Source organism: Rhopalosiphum maidis, chromosome 4 (genome assembly GCF_003676215.2).
Source record: "Rhopalosiphum maidis isolate BTI-1 chromosome 4, ASM367621v3, whole genome shotgun sequence".
Lineage (NCBI taxonomy): Eukaryota > Metazoa > Arthropoda > Insecta > Hemiptera > Aphididae > Rhopalosiphum > Rhopalosiphum maidis.
The window spans coordinates 6854854-6873835 of record NC_040880.1 but is presented as its reverse complement, the minus strand read 5'-3'; the positions used below and the strand labels follow the sequence as shown (position 1 = coordinate 6873835).

Genomic DNA, 18982 nt, shown 5'->3' with positions numbered 1-18982 from the left:
AAATCGCAAAAATTCACCAGCGATTTTGTAATTAAAAATTCATACTAATTTTTTTTTTTGTGTAGCTAAGTTTTAAAAATTTAATAAAAATTATCTGTAAGTAGTTCATACTGAAACAATAAAATCTAAAAGATGTATAAAAACAATTATTTTTTACAGACATTTTAAGTTCCAATTTTGACAAAATTACTTACTTAAACGATAAATAACGATATGCTAATTTGGTATCTTGTTATAATTCAAAAACATTCGTGAAAACTTAAACTTTCATGTATTTTATATTATTATGAATTTTATTACATGCAATAACATTTATTATTTATTTTATAACATTATCTATTTATAAGTACTATGAATTTATTTTTACTGTTTTACGGTATTTATAGAAAATTGTAATACTTTTTGAGTTATAGAAGTCGATGTAGGTAATATGGTATATATATGCGCAATTTGTTTAGCAGCTTGGTTTTAGCAGCCCAAATTGTTTCATGTTAATTTAGATTTTAATAGTAACAGCCAACAGGTATACATAACCTTAAGATAACACCATAAAAATAGATAGAGGAGATTCAGGTAAAAAAATTATATCAACTTACCAGTTACTGTAAATAGATTTAATCTATTCTGTATTAGTAATATTAAAAGTAAAATAAATTACTTTAATATATCATAAAATATACTTAATGATAAGACCGATCGTCTTCGAAAAGAATTCTTTTTTATTTACTCTGATATATATCATTAATTCAAAGTGTTTAATAATACTAACACACCCATCACAATGACTCCTTTGACGCCTAAGGACAAACTAATCAAACCAAAAATGTTTTATCCGTGCACTGTTCTATAGTCGCATAGACCGGGTACGCCAAATATTTGAATCGTAAGAACCGAGTATAATGATGATAATTTACAGTATATAGTTTTAACGTATATGGCACACTGTCAGTTTGCGAATTGAATTGATAAAGACTTATTGTTTTGTTTTTGTTAACAAGTAGAAAATACTAAATAGCGATTGCTCAATGTCCATTAGCCAATACGTAACAAATACAAATTTATGTGTTTACAATTTACTGAAAGCTTAATCAGTGTAATACGCACCTATAAATTATAATTATAATATTTTAAATCAACGATTGAAACCGGCAAGACCTAGACGTACGATTTTTTGACCCATTTCACTGGTAAGAAGAAAACCGAGACTGCTGTAAATCGCTTGTTCCTGCCATAATATTAATCGTAAATCGTATGGACATAATATCAATAACTAATTATTAAATTACGTATAATCCGATACTTGTCACACGACAACTTGCGACTTATATCTTATACGTCTGTGATTAAAAACGATGCCTGTTTAATAATTATAATATCGTTGTACGAAATTTTGTATTTGATACAACTTAACAGTTTTCAGATCGTTAGTACGGGTGGTACACAGTGGTCATGTGTTTGATACGGGACAACGATGACAACTGCGAGAGGTTTGTGTATCCATTACACATACTGGACACCATCGACCTAACATTAGACGAGATGGGAGACGATGATGACTTCATAGAAATCACACAGCGTGGTGATTTGTGGAACTATCCGTACAACTTATTGCCATCTAGTGATGAAGAAGAACCGGTAATAGTTTTATAAATGTTACAACATAAAACTGAGCATTTGAACACCGTCTAAAACTCATGAAATCAGAAATACTCAGTAGGTACACGTTACATTATCACAGTTTGTTCATTCGGTTTTTGTTGTTGATTTAATGCATAATACCACTGATCAGGTACACATTTGTCTGCAGTTTATTTTGATATAATCTAATAATATTAAGAGTGAACGCCTATCTCTTAGCATATACTTTTTTTCACCATCACAATATGTGTTAAATGGAGTAATAAATTTGAAATTTGAAGCTGGAATTTTTAAAAATGTATCAAAGTCCCTCTGTAATATTTATGTAACATAATATATCAATAGGTGTTAAACAATCATAAATATAAAACTAGAATTAGGTAGGTACTTTTAATTTTCTAAATTGTTTCTATATTATTTATTTAATTATGTACACTAATTATTATAACTTCTACCCATCTATCTGCTAGATAAGTAAGTCCTAGCCTATTCATTAGTTATTGCTGATGTATAATTTTGCGAAAAGTGGTGAATTTTTATGAAAAATATTATTATTTGAAAACTGTTCTAGAACAAAACCACTTTTAGACTTGCTTTAAGTTAAAGTAGTTTGCTGTTATTTAAGGATCCAAGAAATACCTTATTAGATAGCAGAACACAGCTTTTAGAGAACATGACAATTTAAATTATTTTGTTTTGCATATAATCTCTATTGCTAAGTGTAATATGAGAATGTAATTCAAGCTCAAGTTAAAAAAAAGTTAAATCTTACTAGTAATCATAGCAATACATTATCCATTACCAAGTTAAGGTATAGTTAATAGTAGATCTAATCCTAGTAAAAAATCTGGCATTTTCCTACACATTAAAATTTAACACCATAAAATTAAACCATAAGACAAGAATATCAAACTACATCCAGAGGGTTACACAATTGGTTAGACTAAATTTTGCAAAAATCATCTACAATCATAAGGAACTTAGTTGGGGATGACCGATTATACATCTATATATATTGTTATGAGAACATGACTTAAAATATTATCCAATAAAATAATCTTACTTATAAGCAGCCCATGATACAAGTTAAATAGTTAGATTGATGTCGGATATTTAGTTAAGTTAATAATATATTATATGTTTTTCTGGAAAATATTACTTGGCTAGTTTTAAGTTAAAGTTATCTAAGAATGTACCAAGTATATTATATTTATATATATTCATATACATAATCACACACACAGGTGTTGCAGGATATAAGACAGTTGCATCTGACCATATGAGATAGATTAAGACCGGTCAAGACAGTTAGGGTCATTCACCTACCCTGTAGTTTGCAAAGTTAACAACTTTTATTAGAAACTATTGTTATTAATATTATATTTTACTTAATTTCAGGCAAGAGGTTTCATAGATCATATTATGGAAGACAATAATGAAGATATTCTTTATGCTAGTTCAATTACCACTCATGATTCATCAAATGAAATAAATCAAAATGCATCTAGTGCTTCAGCAAACATTGTAAATATATTTTTATTTTAAAAATATTCCATATCTAATTGTAATATTAAAAATTATTATATAGAATATTTTGGAAACCAACGATACTGATCATTCTAGTGAAGAAAGAGAATTTGAATTGAATATACCACAAATATTGTTATCGATGTCAAGAATATCAAATAATTTGTATAATCTAACATCGGCATCTCATGATTAATTAGTCTTTTACATATGTATACTATAACATTGTTTAATTTATTAAGTTTATTCTACACTTCATAAAAAATATACTTTAGTTCAATACAATTATTAATTGTTTAAAGGAACATTTATAATTATATTATTTAATTAAACCCTCAACAAGGTTCATATGATTTCAATAATTGTACAACGTTGATTAAGTAAAATCCAATCAATGCTCCTGCTGTAGATCCAATTTGAGTGATGCAGCCGTAAAGATATAGTCCTCTGTTACCTTCGTTTCTTAATACTGCAGCTATTGATAATTTGACATAAGAGGCACATCCAAAGAATAAAGCCCACATAAAAACCTGGAATATCATAAAATAACATTTAAATGTTTTAAATAATTGTAGGTAGACATATTTTATTGTAATATTAAATTGTTTAAGTTATTATTCAATTCTTATCAAGTGTTACATATTCACAGGAAAATTATTGAGAGTTACATTGAACAAAAAAAAATATTTATGCTAAAATTAGTATATCCCTTATCGCCTTATCATTTAGTTGCTCATATATACTTAAACGCAAATTTAAAAAAAAACTGTTTAATACTCTATGCTTATGTATCAACACTTTTAAGAATGTAACTAAAAATATAATCAAATATAACTTAAAAAATCACCACAGTAAAAAATAGTTAACATTTTTTTTTATAAAAATATTATGTTTATAAATATCATGTATGTATATTACCAAAATATTGTTTGTTTAAATACTTCAGATTATATTATTAAACCATTTTTTTTTCAAAAACGAAAATTGACTCAGAAAATTAATTTAACCATTTATATTATCCTACAGTGTATTGTAGTAATAGACCAGTAATTCTCAACCTGGTACTCGATTAGCTCATAAGTGATACACAAAGAAATTATTGACATTAAAATGTATTGATGATATATCTAAACTCTCCAATAATGTTGTAACAACTTATTATAATATGTACTATACTTATTATAATAAGTATAGAAATAATTTTAACCTAGAAAATTATTTAAGATTTAAAGTTTCCAACATGAAGCCTGACAGGACGCCCTCGCTCATTCAAAAGAATACAAAAACCATGATCAATAATAATTATACATAAGTAATACGTTTTATATTTGTGTATCTAATGCTTATATTTTCCCAAGTATAAAATTCCTTTTACTTTTTGATAAACAAAAAAAATTTGGTCATTAAATCGTGTGTTTAAGACACGAAAATATTAAAAATGTGTATGTGGTACTTCGGTTGTAAAAATGTATTAATGTATAAAAATATAAATGCGTTGTAATTTTTACTCACGATCAAGACTGTTCCAGTGGTCGAATTACTCAATGGAGGCGACGGACTTGTAAAGGCGGTCATCAACATGTACATTGTGGACACAACACAAATGCTGCACAACATGTATATTACGGTTTTGGACGTCCGATTCGTGTAATAGGCGATGAAACAAGCCACAGGATTTGCGATATTCGACAGGTTAGTCGCAAAATGATACGCCATGTAGCCGTATGGCAGACACGAGAACGATTGAATGCTGGGCAACAGTCCGTTGGCAAAGAACACGATCGCGCCTTGCACAGCCAATAACGACACGTTCAGACTGCGGCTGCGATTATCGGTGCTGCTACCGATGTTCTGGTGCAGTTGGTCATCCGATGGTGTCCGAATTTTTTCTTTCTTGCAGGTCGGCAAGTATTCCAGACACAGATAAGACACTGTACTCGCGAACATTATCACGCCAATGCCGACGAAAAATGGACCACTCGAGAAGAGCGCATCGGTCGTCGACTTTACCTCGGACATCCGCCCATCCGGAAGCTCAACCGTCCGACAAGTGGTGGTACCCACGCCCTGGACGATGGCGACCAAGCTCGGTACGAAACCACTGATGCCCTCACCCACCATGTACGTTACCAAGTATATGTCCGGATACCGAGCCAGCGACGGTATGAATAAAACGGAACTAGTGCACCCCACTAACGCCATGGTGAACGTGAGCACACAGAGTACCACACTGTGTGGTTGGCCGAACACGATGCCCGTTACGTCGTAAAATCCGGCCATCAGGAGCACGGACGTCACGCCGAAAATAAGCACGGCGATCGTCAGCGGCCTATCGTAACGGTTTCCGTATTTCCGGCGCCAGGCACTGTATAGCAGCGGGCCCACATTTCCGGTTTGTATGGCGATTGACAAGTACGACGGCAAGTTCCACCCTTCGGGCGCACTCTGCACGAGCAACGGAAGCTGCGTGTATAGGCTGTTGACCAGTATCCAAGCACCCACGCCAAACATGCACGTCAAAAAGTCCAGAAACCTGCAGATTATTGGCAAACAAAAAACCATTACGCACTTGTTGGAATGTTTGAGTATGTTAAGAATATATTTATATTATATATTATACATAGGAACTAATATTATTAAAGGAATTGTTTTAAGGACTCGATGTGTAGTCTGTCTAGCTTTTTCAAAAGGTATAATACAAACGACTCAATCGAAATTTTAAATTTTATTTATTACTGTAATAGTCTATAAACTATAGTATATTATTATATATAAACAAAATAGTTACAATCTCAAAACAAAAACTTACCATTTTCTCTCAACGATAGAATTAGTTTCCAAGCTGTACACTTTCATTCGTTTATGTTTTAAATACGTATTTTCATCAACTCTAGAACCAAATATACAGAATTCTAAATCAGTAATGTAAAAACAAATAATTAATCTTATCTAATATGAATAGAGATTTTATACTTTAAATTTATTATTTTCCCTACGTGATTTATTGCAGTATATACAGACGTATAGGTTCATCTATCAATAATGCACATTTTGCGGTTTTACGACCAAACTTTAGTTGAGGGTCAGAGAAGGCCAGATTATGTTACGGGAACCATTATCCATGTATTGAGACGGTCTGAACCAATTCACAAATTCACGATAAGCAAATAAATGTTTATTCAGATTATCGAATAAGGTACCACCAGCACAATTTTTTTTAAGAGAAGCGACAAGAAAATTGTTTTATTTGAGTAACCGAAGGTACGATAGCTGCACTTGCAAAACACTATGTAAGCCCAACCGGTGTGAATGCAAAAAATCTGGTCGACTCTTTGTAACTCCAAGTGCCATAATAGTTGTGATGTTATAATAAATAAAAAATAATATAATACTATGCGTCTAACTTAACATTTATTAATAATTAAAATAACTATAATTTAATAGTAAATTAGTAAATAATATTAATTTTATGCATGTCAAACCACCTTTCAATAATGATATTAATTCTTTTTAATAGGTAGTATAAGTACCTAAAATAATTCAAGGGATAATAAATTTTAAAACTTTTTATTGGTAAGTAATTAATATTTGAGACGTCTATTTCAAGTTTTTTTTATGTTTATTAAAATACCCACTAAAGTGTTTTATTTAATTTTTATATTTTAAATATTTAACTTATACAGTGTACAAATTTAATTGGACATTGTACACAATGCCCAACTTCCCACTTTATAACATATTTACAATATATATGAACTACTGGGTAGAAATTTATTTCTCAGCATTCTTTGTTGTTTATCAATAATAAAACACATACTATACCTTCTCATTTATATTATTAATATTATAGGTATAACGAATAATTTTTAATTAAATAATAACCAATAATACATTAACTATACTGTATAGTTTAATGGATGATTTATTGTAACTTCGTGTATATATAGAATATTAATTTCGCTTTACACAATACAAATGCTAGCTATTAAAAAACTAATTATTCGTTTTTTATTATTGTAAACTGTATGATATTTTACAATGTTAGATATAAATAGTAGTCGACTATGCATGCGGAACGTATTCAATTTCTCACAGAATAACAAAATGTAGCCGTGTAAGTATTCACAATAACTATGCCGATCGTTTCAAGTCGTAGCCCATAGGTATACATTTCGTCGGAAATAGACGATACAGTACCTACCTGCCAATCAGGACTTAAAAACACGCCATAAATATTTTTTTGTATAATACTCGATACATTATAACTGACCTAGTGGCGTGACACAAGCCCCCCTGTCCCCCCCCAAAAAAAAAAAAAAAAAAATTACAAATAATAATAATAAATTATACTATAATAATCTCATAGGAATGTAAATATGTATTAGTTATACCTACTCGTGTAGATAGTAGACACAAAATAAACAACTATTGACTTATTGTTGTACAGTAGATTAGGAGGATTATAATTTATAGCAAATGCATTGCTGACTAAGAGACGTTTTGATTACGTGATCAGCTGTCCTGAAATGGCTGAAATATAAAAACTTAATCGAGTTGTAGTAAGACTATAAATTATAATATAAAATATGTAATACGACTTACGAGCTATTTAAAATATGCAGGATTAGTCAAGACTGTACCAGTTCTGTATATAACGTCCTGCTATCCTGTTTTAAAGTGTTTCAGAATGACCAATTATCCTGACATCAAACTTCAACAAATTATGTTAAGATTTTGTCTTATATTTAATAATTTTAATTCTGTTTAGATAATTAATCATAAATATTATAATTAAATTGATTATTGCTGAATTAACTAATGAAATCTGTTTAAAATTTCGAGTATTTTTTTCACGCTTAATTATACCGAAAGTTTAATTTTCGATGACTGTTGTTGAAACGATGGCAAATAACTTACGTCGGAAAAGTTACTGTCCAAATACACCAAATAACATTTATATCAAATACTAGCTGGTAAATTACTTCTATATTAAATAGTTTTGAAAACCTAGATACAGTTACCGAAAATATTAAAAACGATTCATCATGTAAAGGCGTTATTGGAGGTGGCAGCTAGGGCTGTAGTGACGTAATAAACAATAGTATGTGTGAATCATGCGGAAAGGCAATTTAAGTGTTGAACGAATTTCAGCACTCGCCCAAAACTGAATACTTAGCTCACTTCTCGCACTTCCCACACAATATACTATTCCCGACTAAACAACTATAATTATTGAAAAATACGTTCATTGTTTTCCTGTTTTCCATGGATATTTTTGTTATCACTTATCATTGCTACCTAATTGTTAATTTTGTCAGTTACTCATTTCGGTTTGTAACATAGAGTTTTAACGTCTTAAGTTAGTTTTTATTTTATACAATACACATGCATACTTAGTGGAATGGCGGTGTCACTGTTAAGTGTTGACCACAGGGACGTAATTTGGGGGAGGGGATCAGGGTGTGTGGTTGCACCCCTTACTTTTAAAATAGTTCCAATTTTCCTACACCCAGATGAAATAATGCACGATTATTATTATATGATTAAAATTAAATTGTATTTAATATTTTAATTTTTATATTGACATTTATCAATATTGGTATACCGTCAATCATGATTACAGCTTTAAATTAAATTGTATATAAACAAATATTGTGCTATAAATGTTTTTTGTATTTTAGTATTTAAATTGATTTTTACTATTTATGTTGATGCATTTATTCAGTTTATGATGTTATATAATGTATGCAGGATAATGTAGATAAACGTAATATATCTATTTTTGTATGACCTGTTAAAATTTCAAAATAACTTGATACCTCACACACCTGAAATAACGCCCCTGGTTTACCATTGTGTGTAATGTATAGTATAATTCAGGTATTCCAGCTACAAAAAAATAGTATGCAATAACACTAATAACTAGAGAATAGGTAAGATTTTTCCCATATAAATTAATAATTATCTTAAAACTAAGTAAAATGCAATATGGCAACTTAAAAAATATGTTGTCATTAAGTAAATTAGGTTTGTCATATTGTGTTTGAATAAACATTTTAAATGTATCTAAAAATAGAAAATCTAAAAAATAAATGTAATACATATTATTTTAGTACTGATTTTAAATATATTATCATAAATATAGATTTTTTTTAATAAATGTTTAAATCATAAATTACTTATCGTTTTCTGCTTAAAATAGTTAATTTTTAAGTTTTTTGGTTTGTTATCCGAAAATTACGATTGGATTAGGTACACTAAACAAGTTGTTTTGATGAATAAAATGGATTCATGGATTATCCAATACCAACTCTTATCATACATTTCAATGACTATAAAAACAAGAATTTAACTATAATTTCAATATTTTTATAATATAGCATAGCCGCATAGCAGTTATTATAAAGACAAATAAAAATATATAAAAAAATACATATACCAATTGTCTATTTTTCTATACTATTTAGTATAAATAGTTATTACATTATTGAATTATATAATAGATTGAAATGGCTAAATAATTAAGTTGTTTTTATCTTATAATTAGGCACCTATATACTTACCTATATGTATGAAGATTAGACACACGATGGAAAATATAAAACGTATATAAACATATTATCTGCGATTTTTTTAACGATTAGTAATTTAATAACGTTTCAATTATTTAATAGAAAATAATTAAGATTCCAACAAGCTTAAGATATACATTAAAAGTTAAAACAAATAATACGTATTTCTATTTATTATACTATAACCTGATATTATACTATCTATAACGGTGTAAATACTAAATAATATCTCTTTAGGATTTAGGATAAACAGTCAAGTTTTAGTGTTAAATCGTATGAAATTAACTGATATGGCGATTTTTATAGTTACCGGTTTATTCAACTCGCAGTTATTGCAGGTAGGTCGGGCGTGTCTCTTATTATAATACACACTTTAATAATATTATTACTGTACACTTTAAACTAAAACATAAATTAAAAACTAAATATCATTTATTTGACTCGCGATGATGAAGTGGTTAACGATTTAGTATTTTCGCGTCCCTATGGCTTATATACAAAAATTTATAATTATGCTGTTGGTAGTTACCAGTTGCAATGGTACGTGTAATAGAGGTATTGTAAGTACATAATTTATTATATTCGTTAAATCGTTCCCGTCTATTAAAACGCTAAAAAAATATTTTATGTATAACTAATGTCTATATTGAACAAGCTCACTTAAAAAACGATATTTAAACAACGTATGAATGAGAAAAAAACTCATGCAGTCAAGCAAAATCGAACCATTTAATTAATAATTCTCCGTCTATAATTTGATTAAAATATTGTTTGAATTGAATCTCTTGACAACGATAAAATACGAAAAACGCCAACGAATGAAATGCAATTTTTTTTTAAACTCGTACACTTTATTTCGTGATTATATTAGCCGGTGTATAAGTAGACATATACAATCGATTCGAACCACGGTTACTATGCTTACTAAACGGGTGTGCGCGGGTCTTCCCCGATACGTATCGTATACACATCATACTATATCCCAATGTCCCCCACCATTCGATCGCTATTCATTACATCGAAATACAACTTATTAAGTAGGTAGGGCTACAATTTTAAGGAAAAAAATTGTTCACCGAGTAGGTGGTTTAAGTTATTTGTGGTATCGTCGTCTCGTTGTGTATAATTCTATATCTCCAGTTATTCGTCCAACCTTGATCGAAGATTGAGAAATGTAAATTGTATTATTGTAATAATATATTATATGGTATATACATACCTATCATACATAGGTACCACTGGATCGCCTACGGTTTTTTGTGTTTCATCAGTTAGATTCGTCTTGGAGAAGATTCAACGGACCACTATGATACAACGAATAGTACCTAATTGGTACCTAATTAGTGAAAGTTAAAATTTCTCAATGAAAACCGAATATATATGTAGGGAATATTTGTTGAGTTTAAAGTGACATACTGGTGAATATTTTACTACGAGTGCTATATTAGGTGATTTATGATAATCGTCAGCAGGTATTACACCCTATTAGTTCGAATTTTGACAATATAAATTTCAAAAAATCTTTTTATTAGACTATCTAGTATCTACAGATGAAATTGAATAATCGCGGTTAATGACTGTTAAAGTAGCTGTACGCTTATACGTAGTATCATCAATATATTTATGTATGTCCATTTGTAAGTGCGTGTATCGTGGACTAATGATCGTAATTATTGTACAAGCAGATTATTTAATATTTCTATACAAAAAATCAAAAAATGTACTAAATTAATCTTTTCGGAAATAAATTTCATCAAAATCTGATCGAAGAGACCAACTAACGGATGAATGCACTGCTGCGTGTACTTTATTAAAAATTACGAATTATAAACCGATTATAAAACAATTAGCATCAATTAGTGTATAACAACAAAAAACACATCAAACAAGATAAATAAATACTAAAGTATTATATTAAATACTAGTATTACTTGTATTACATTTAAATATCTTATTTGTTTACTAAAAAATACATCTATATAATATTTTTATAATTTAATGGTACGCAAAAAACAAAATCATGCAATTTTTGGCCTGTCACATTAGAAAAATTTACCACCCTGATATCGGTACACCCTTCTTACAAATAACATCGATTTAATTAAATCAAAGTTTTTGACATAACTGTGAATATTTTTTTATTTTTTAGAGTATTTAACATTTAAAATTTTGAATTATCGTCAATAGTATTGATGTAAGTACCTAATTTTTAAAATTGCCATCACTATCAAAAAAAGTAGGTAAGTATTTGTTTTTGAAACTTAAAAATAACGACTACATTTTATGTTTTTATAGCTTAAAATAAACATTAATCAATATGTAATGTATTAATACGTAGACGGTTAAACTGTTAAAACTACTAATCAACCACAAGTTCAATAAAAATCAATAAACGAACGCATGAATAAAAAACAATTCTTGTTTTTTTCTTACAAGTATGAAATCATAAATATTAAAGTATAAGATTAAGTTTTGTTGATAACTTAAAGAAAAATAGATTGATATAATTTTTTTATAAATATGAGTTTTTATTGCATAACTAAAGGTTTTTTACTGCATATCTAAGTGACTAAGTGCATATTTGAACATTTTTAGGCGCATTACTGACATAGGTTTGGCAAGCATATTTTTTTACATACATTTTGATTAAAATCCATCAACATGTTATCAACATGATGTATGTACTATGTATAATACATCGCAGCTTCTCTTCTTCGTTTATATGACTACTATAAGTATGTAAACGTTATAATGTACGTATCGAAGTTAATTATATATACATTGATTGATTAAATAATATATTATTGTATATATTTTAAAAACAATAAAATTAATATAGGTACGGCGGTCAGCGTGTCGATTATGTAATATAATGCAATCGTCTATCATATAGCGACTAGCGTATATAGAAACAATTGACACTAATAATTACTAATATAACATTTTACATGTATCTATTTTATATTAATTAATAATTATTATTGTCGATTACGGAGAATAATTATTTTACGGAACTAACTCGTTAACAATATCGCATTACGTACAAGACTGATTATCAAATTATATGATTGATAACACGCGCCGTCTCTGATGATAACATTATCACTTTTTATATTGCCTGGTACCCCTCCCCAAAGTATCTGTAAACATTATATATTTAATATATATATATATATTGATTTTATTACAAATTATATGTCTATATAGAGTTGTACACGTGTAAAGCAGTTGTAGTCTGTAGACCACCGCCACATATAAGGTTATTGTAAAATGTGACTATGTGAGTTGTAACCAGCAATCGTCATCATCGTGAATGATATTTTTTTTTAATACGAGCACCTCGAATCGCATAGTTTTAACGTCTTGCATAGGTGGTATTGTGGTAGGTACTCGCCTCGGGCATAATAAATATACATTTTTTTTTTATGCTTCAATTCAATATATTTATACATGCCTAATATACTGGCTATACTACATTATTACGCGATGAATTCATATTTGTTATAACTAAGCACTAATATACCTAATTTTTTCGTGTCTCAAATATACATTAAAAAATGTCCTAATCGACAGTAAAAAATATAAATTATTCCTAACTGATAAAAATACACGATAGACTTAATGCTAAATCCATAAGTTGGGAGGGGATTGGTCAGATGTCGACTCGTTTCTGCTCAATTTCATAAATACCTGTTTAAAGTTAGTAAAAAAAAACTCAAAAAAATAATTTCGTTCCTGAACACATTCTTGAGAGTAAGTATTTGAAATATTTTATAAATTAATTCATATATGCGTTAAGTATTTAATATTGTATATTTAAATGTTATTGGAAAAAATATTTTATGCTTGTACTTTAAGTATTTAAAGACCTACCTATTTAAAAAATATGTCAAAAGTATTTTTACAAACATAGTACGTATGACGACTGACGGTGATGAATGATATTATGTATACGATCATCCATCTATAATTATTACTCATGAAGGACATACTATATATATAATCGGTGGACAGCGATTACATGTGGAGACATTAGTGCACATTATTCACTGCCAATCAATTAAGTCGATCGGTAACTAACTCACCTATTGGTCATTATACCTAAACCTATATTATAATATTATACATACCTATTAAGTAGGTATATTGCATAACGTATATTTTGATTTAAAGTGTCCGTTTGCATGACGATCTTATATTCAAAACATTTGTATGTTTTGGTACTTATTAATGCTGCCTATATAACTAGCGCTCCAAAACATGATAAATACATCAGGTAGGTAACCAAAAACGCGTTTTAGATTTTAATCATTATCCCTATATAATAATTAATTATTAATTATAATACCTACATATATGTAGTAATATTATACGTTCAATATAATGTTAGCTAGGTGCATTAAACATATAATTATTAATTGTTAATTATTTTTACTATTATAATCGTAACGTTCACTTCCGCGTATACTCACTCCATGATAATATATGGTAATAATATATGTCGTTTGGCCGGAGGTCAGCTGAAGGATTCCGTTGTACTGGTAAGCCTATATTTTTAGATAGCACATATACTATTATATTTTATGGTATATAAATATAAACGTATATGTGCGTAGTAACTGGTACAGTGATACGGTGTAGGAAATAATAATTGAATATAATATAATAGTATAGTACGAAAAACAAATTGCGAAATTTCGTCCAGCACCACGACTACAGTAAGTTGCAGTACTCACATAATAAACGCAATATCAAATACCGCGGACAAGCGTATGTATTATTAGATGATGATATTATTATTTATATATAATGAAGACGGACCGCGCGTAATTATTAACTGTGTGATTCGTACGATCGACACCGATCACTGTTTCACCGCGGCGGTACACTGATGCGCGGTGTACGTAGTGTACACCGCCGTGAACGTCTATTATCATAACAATATATACCTATATGACCGCGGTCCACCACGACGACGGCCATCGCACAAAATTTCATATTCAAAACGGTCCGGCGTAAGTAAGTTGTGATAAACGAGACGAAATAACTTACGGTTAACGCGTATCGTTACACACGTGCATATAGCCGTCGTGTAGGTATACCGTGTGACGGTGACGATGTTGTTCGTTCGCCCATGATGCCGATCTAACCTATACATTTTACGGCATATACAGAGTGATTCACGTGCATGCTAACTCTCTTTTGTACCTGAAGATCATATTATTTTCAAATTCTTGAGATGTCTTATTGTACAATTCAAGGAGTGGCTTGTACTTCTGTGAGGATACAAACTTCTTTTTTTCATCAAACGAGTGCCTTCCTTTTTTAATTTAAATTATTTAGCGGATATTTTTTTTGTAAAATCCGACGTACCAAAATAAAAATTCAAACGACTAGTTTTTGAGTCGTTTAATTATATTGTATACTAAGGAAAATGGGTTTAGTATATATGGGGGCTATAGTAATTAGTAATTGAAAAATGTTGGTAATTTATATTAATTAATTTAACAACATTTTTAAATTGTAATAATTTTAGAAGTAGTGATATAAAGTATAATCCGATTTACATCTATTTTGTGTAATTTTAAAGATTATATTATTCGTAGTATGAATATTTTAACTTTAAATATTAAAATATTTTAATAACTGAAAAACTATTCGTTTAAATTTTGATTGGTTGCGTATGAGTTGATTCCCGAGTACCTGTTTACCTGCATCGACACCGTTGAGTTGATTCCCGGGTCATTAGAGGGTACGTACGAGTTGATTCCCTTTTGTTGTATATCAATTATCAATAGATTGCACGAGTAAAGAGTTTACGACCGTATAAAGAGTTCGACCGTCACACACAACTTGCTCTTATGTCCACCAAGACCACGCGCGAATTTACAAAAAAAAAAAATCATTACACGTCGCACGTGACGTATAAATGAGCTGTTAGAAGTACAATCAGAAACGTATATTAAATGCAGGAGTAATGGAACTAAGAAATCTAAAAAACAACAAGAAAAACAAATTTTTTAAGAGAAGAGATGTCACGGTATACTGGTAATCTCATTACCAGATACCAATTTATAAAAACAATGTGTTACAAACTTTACCAAATTACTAAATTGTTTTATATTTTTTTACCTAGTTACTACTAAATGTTTTTAATAATAATTTTTTACCTAATTACCTCTAAATGTTTTTAATAATAATAAATATAATATAATTCAATAAATAATTAATAAATAAAAATTGAATGGTTTTCAAAATATGAAAAAACTAAAAAAAACAACATTTTTGAGAAACTTGTCAGCCAACCTCCTGGTGGTGTTTCTTGGGTTATGCTAATAGGTTGAATATTTTACTAAATATTGAATAAAATATATGATGACCTGGGAATCAACTAATACATGAGAAAGGTCTCGGAAATCAACTCACCTATTGTGCGTTTTGATTTTGGTACATTAAAATTTTCAAAAAAAAAAAAAAATATCCACTAAATAATTTACAGCAAAAAAGGGAAATTTTGGTTTGAAAAATAAAAGTATAAATTTAATTTTCTAATTATTTATTAATAATAAACAGTCTTGTTAAATGTTAGAATACTTTTCAAAATGTATTCACTATTCAGAATACGCACTTAAAAACTTGATGTCATTTGTATTTTGGTGTCTTTCAAAAGTGTTTGAACATAGATACAAATAATTTTCTGTTTGGTTTAATAAATTAAATGAACTAATATCGTTGATCACAAATAAATATACATTTTAACTTATTTATCGATATATTTAATAGGTTCAAGAATTATTCTACCATATATATTATTATGATATGAATATATAATTATTACTTATAAATAATAATTAATCATTTTAACTAGGTATAGCGTAAAGATATATTTTATCTATACTAATTGTTTAATTAAATCTTATTATACTTATACATTTTTAGAACTATAATACAATTTGAAATATCTTAGAAACAACATTTAAAATACGAAAATACGAAAATATTGAACATTGAAATACAATAGTAAAACGAAAAAAAGTATTTTATATTATAGTACCAATATACAGTAGTACCTTTTAATTTTTAAAATATTTAAATAGATAGGTACTTAAAAAGACTCTTTATTATGATAAATGATAATAATGTAAAAACAGCATAGTTAGTTGTCAATAAATTGTGGAAACGTGTGTGGTTTTTTATCTCTCGGCAGAAACCTTGAAAATATTTCAAAAGTTAAAATCTCAGAACTCAGGACTTAAGAGTGTACTGAGTCTAGACAGCTGTACCTTGTAGGTTCATAATATTTATAATATAGTTGTGTATACGGTCTGCGAATTGCAAGCGATGTTATACAATATAACATTGTCAAACGCTCTGTACGTGTGTTATACATATTTTTTATGTATCTTCTCAAAATAATTTGTTATAATACGATCAACGAGACTAAAGCACGTGTCATTACTGATATTGACAAGATTGTAACATAATTCGTTGTGATAGTGCCATCGAACATACCTAAAGTATTATTTGTGCGTGTACTGGCTGACTATCGAGATGTATTTATAGTTTATACACCTTGATAACTGTACTATAAATTAAAATATAATATGATTGTTTTATATTTATCATAAAAATAATGTAAATATTTTGAATAGTGTTCAGCTGTAAAAGGTTTCTATTACTTTCTACCGATTACGTGGACTGTGATATTTTTTATTTCTATAATCGCTGTTAACATACACGGAATACTCTATTTTTTTGTAGAGTGGGACTTTACCCCACCACTATTTGTGTCAATAGTTACAGAATCAATCTCATCTTGTAGGTACATAATATATATATTAAGCTCTTGACCCATTACCCTTTAATACGACTGTGCAGCGATCGCGTTCCAATTCTGAATAGGTACCTACGCCGTATACAGTCAGTGTACAAGGCGATTCACTAAACCATACTCAACCAATATTTTTCTTCAATAATGTACAGTTATTCAAAAATTTCAAAATTTGACTGAAAATATACTTAAAAACCATATTTTACAATTATTGCAGTTTTTTGTACTATTTAAAAGTATCATGTGGGGTTATTAACTTCTGTTTATCAAATGAGAACCTGGGATAATACTATAAATTATTTAGCAGATAATTTTTTTAAATGTTTATATATCAAAATAAAAATTTAAAATTTAAAAGTGTTATCTTACTTTGTGTACTAAGAATAATAAGTCATAAGTTTTATATGTACTTTTTTATATTTTATATATTTATTATTCATAACTTATTGTTTTATTATAATATAGTATGATACTATAATATGTAGGTAAATATAATACAATTTTTTATTTTTTATTATTAATTGCCATGTATTTTTAACGTGAATAATGTATTCATTAATTATTGTTTAGTTATTTGGTTATACCGAAATTTTTTATTATCTCATATGTTTTTTTCCTATATGTACTAAATTCCAACAAAATATTTTACAAATCAAAATAAGTGTAATTTTTGTATAATATTGTCTATCTCTATATATTATGATCTTTTTTCTTCTTTATTATTAAAAAGATAGAAAACTGAATTTTCAATCTGTATACAAATAAAACAATAAGTAAATATGTTGACAATTTTTTTACTATAATAAGTGATAATGGGGGGGGACTGAAGGGAGCATCTATTGGCACTACTTATACATTCCTATATATATAATCTATAGATCAAAATACAAAATTTATTTTGAATAATTTCTGTATTTTCTAATAATAACTTGAATTTAATTATTTTTTATAGGCAAACAATTCAATCCGTGTATTTTTTTCGTACAATAAATTTTGTGCTTAATGAGCATACTAGTTTATATAAGGTATGGGCCACAACTGGGTTAATAATTATTAAAATACTCATACATACCAATTAGCAAGTAGCTATGTTGGTTATATCACTATATATTTACCTATTTACCTATGATATCGGAGGCCCGTTCGGCCGTTTGGGTATTATATTAGGTTATATATAATATATTATATATAACCTAATATTTTTCGAGGTTTATATTCTATAACTAAATGCAGTTTATGGTGTCGTAATAAGCAGTCTACCATAATTTGCATGATCTATTTATAAAGCAATGTAAACGATCTACCATAGTTTTTGTGATTTACCTAAATCTAAACCCGTAAGTCGGTAAATATGATTATATATTAAATATGAAGTATAATTTATCATTTATCGAATATAGGTTTATACTATATG

At 28.5% G+C, this 18982-nt stretch overlaps 2 protein-coding genes across 14 annotated transcripts; one reads left to right on the top strand and one right to left on the bottom strand.

Moving 5' to 3' along the window:
• Positions 1–987: 987 nt before the first annotated feature.
• Positions 988–3472, top strand: LOC113550389. 5 transcript variants are annotated; one of them, XM_026952180.1, is made up of 4 exons: positions 988–1242; positions 1421–1635; positions 3037–3162; positions 3227–3472. In XM_026952180.1, exons 2-4 carry the CDS (start codon positions 1450–1452, stop codon positions 3359–3361), a joined length of 447 nt encoding a protein of 148 aa, XP_026807981.1. In that variant the 5' UTR covers positions 988–1242; positions 1421–1449; the 3' UTR covers positions 3362–3472. The 5 variants fall into 5 exon arrangements, with proteins under 5 accessions (XP_026807981.1, XP_026807980.1, XP_026807979.1 ...); XM_026952179.1 differs by having other exon boundaries at positions 989–1187; positions 1414–1635; XM_026952178.1 differs by having other exon boundaries at positions 989–1249; positions 1414–1635.
• LOC113550388 (riboflavin transporter 2) lies at positions 3311–14805 on the bottom strand. Of its 9 annotated transcripts, none has more exons than XM_026952172.1 (6): positions 10048–10443; positions 7768–7876; positions 7557–7695; positions 5975–6055; positions 4678–5698; positions 3311–3695 (listed from the first exon to the last, which is right to left on the bottom strand). In XM_026952172.1, exons 4-6 carry the CDS (start codon positions 6019–6021, stop codon positions 3501–3503), a joined length of 1263 nt encoding a protein of 420 aa, XP_026807973.1. In that variant the 5' UTR covers positions 6022–6055; positions 7557–7695; positions 7768–7876; positions 10048–10443; the 3' UTR covers positions 3311–3500. The 9 variants fall into 9 exon arrangements, with proteins under 9 accessions (XP_026807973.1, XP_026807970.1, XP_026807972.1 ...); XM_026952169.1 differs by having other exon boundaries at positions 7561–7695; XM_026952171.1 differs by having other exon boundaries at positions 7561–7876.
• Between the last annotated feature and the right edge of the window lie 4177 nt (positions 14806–18982).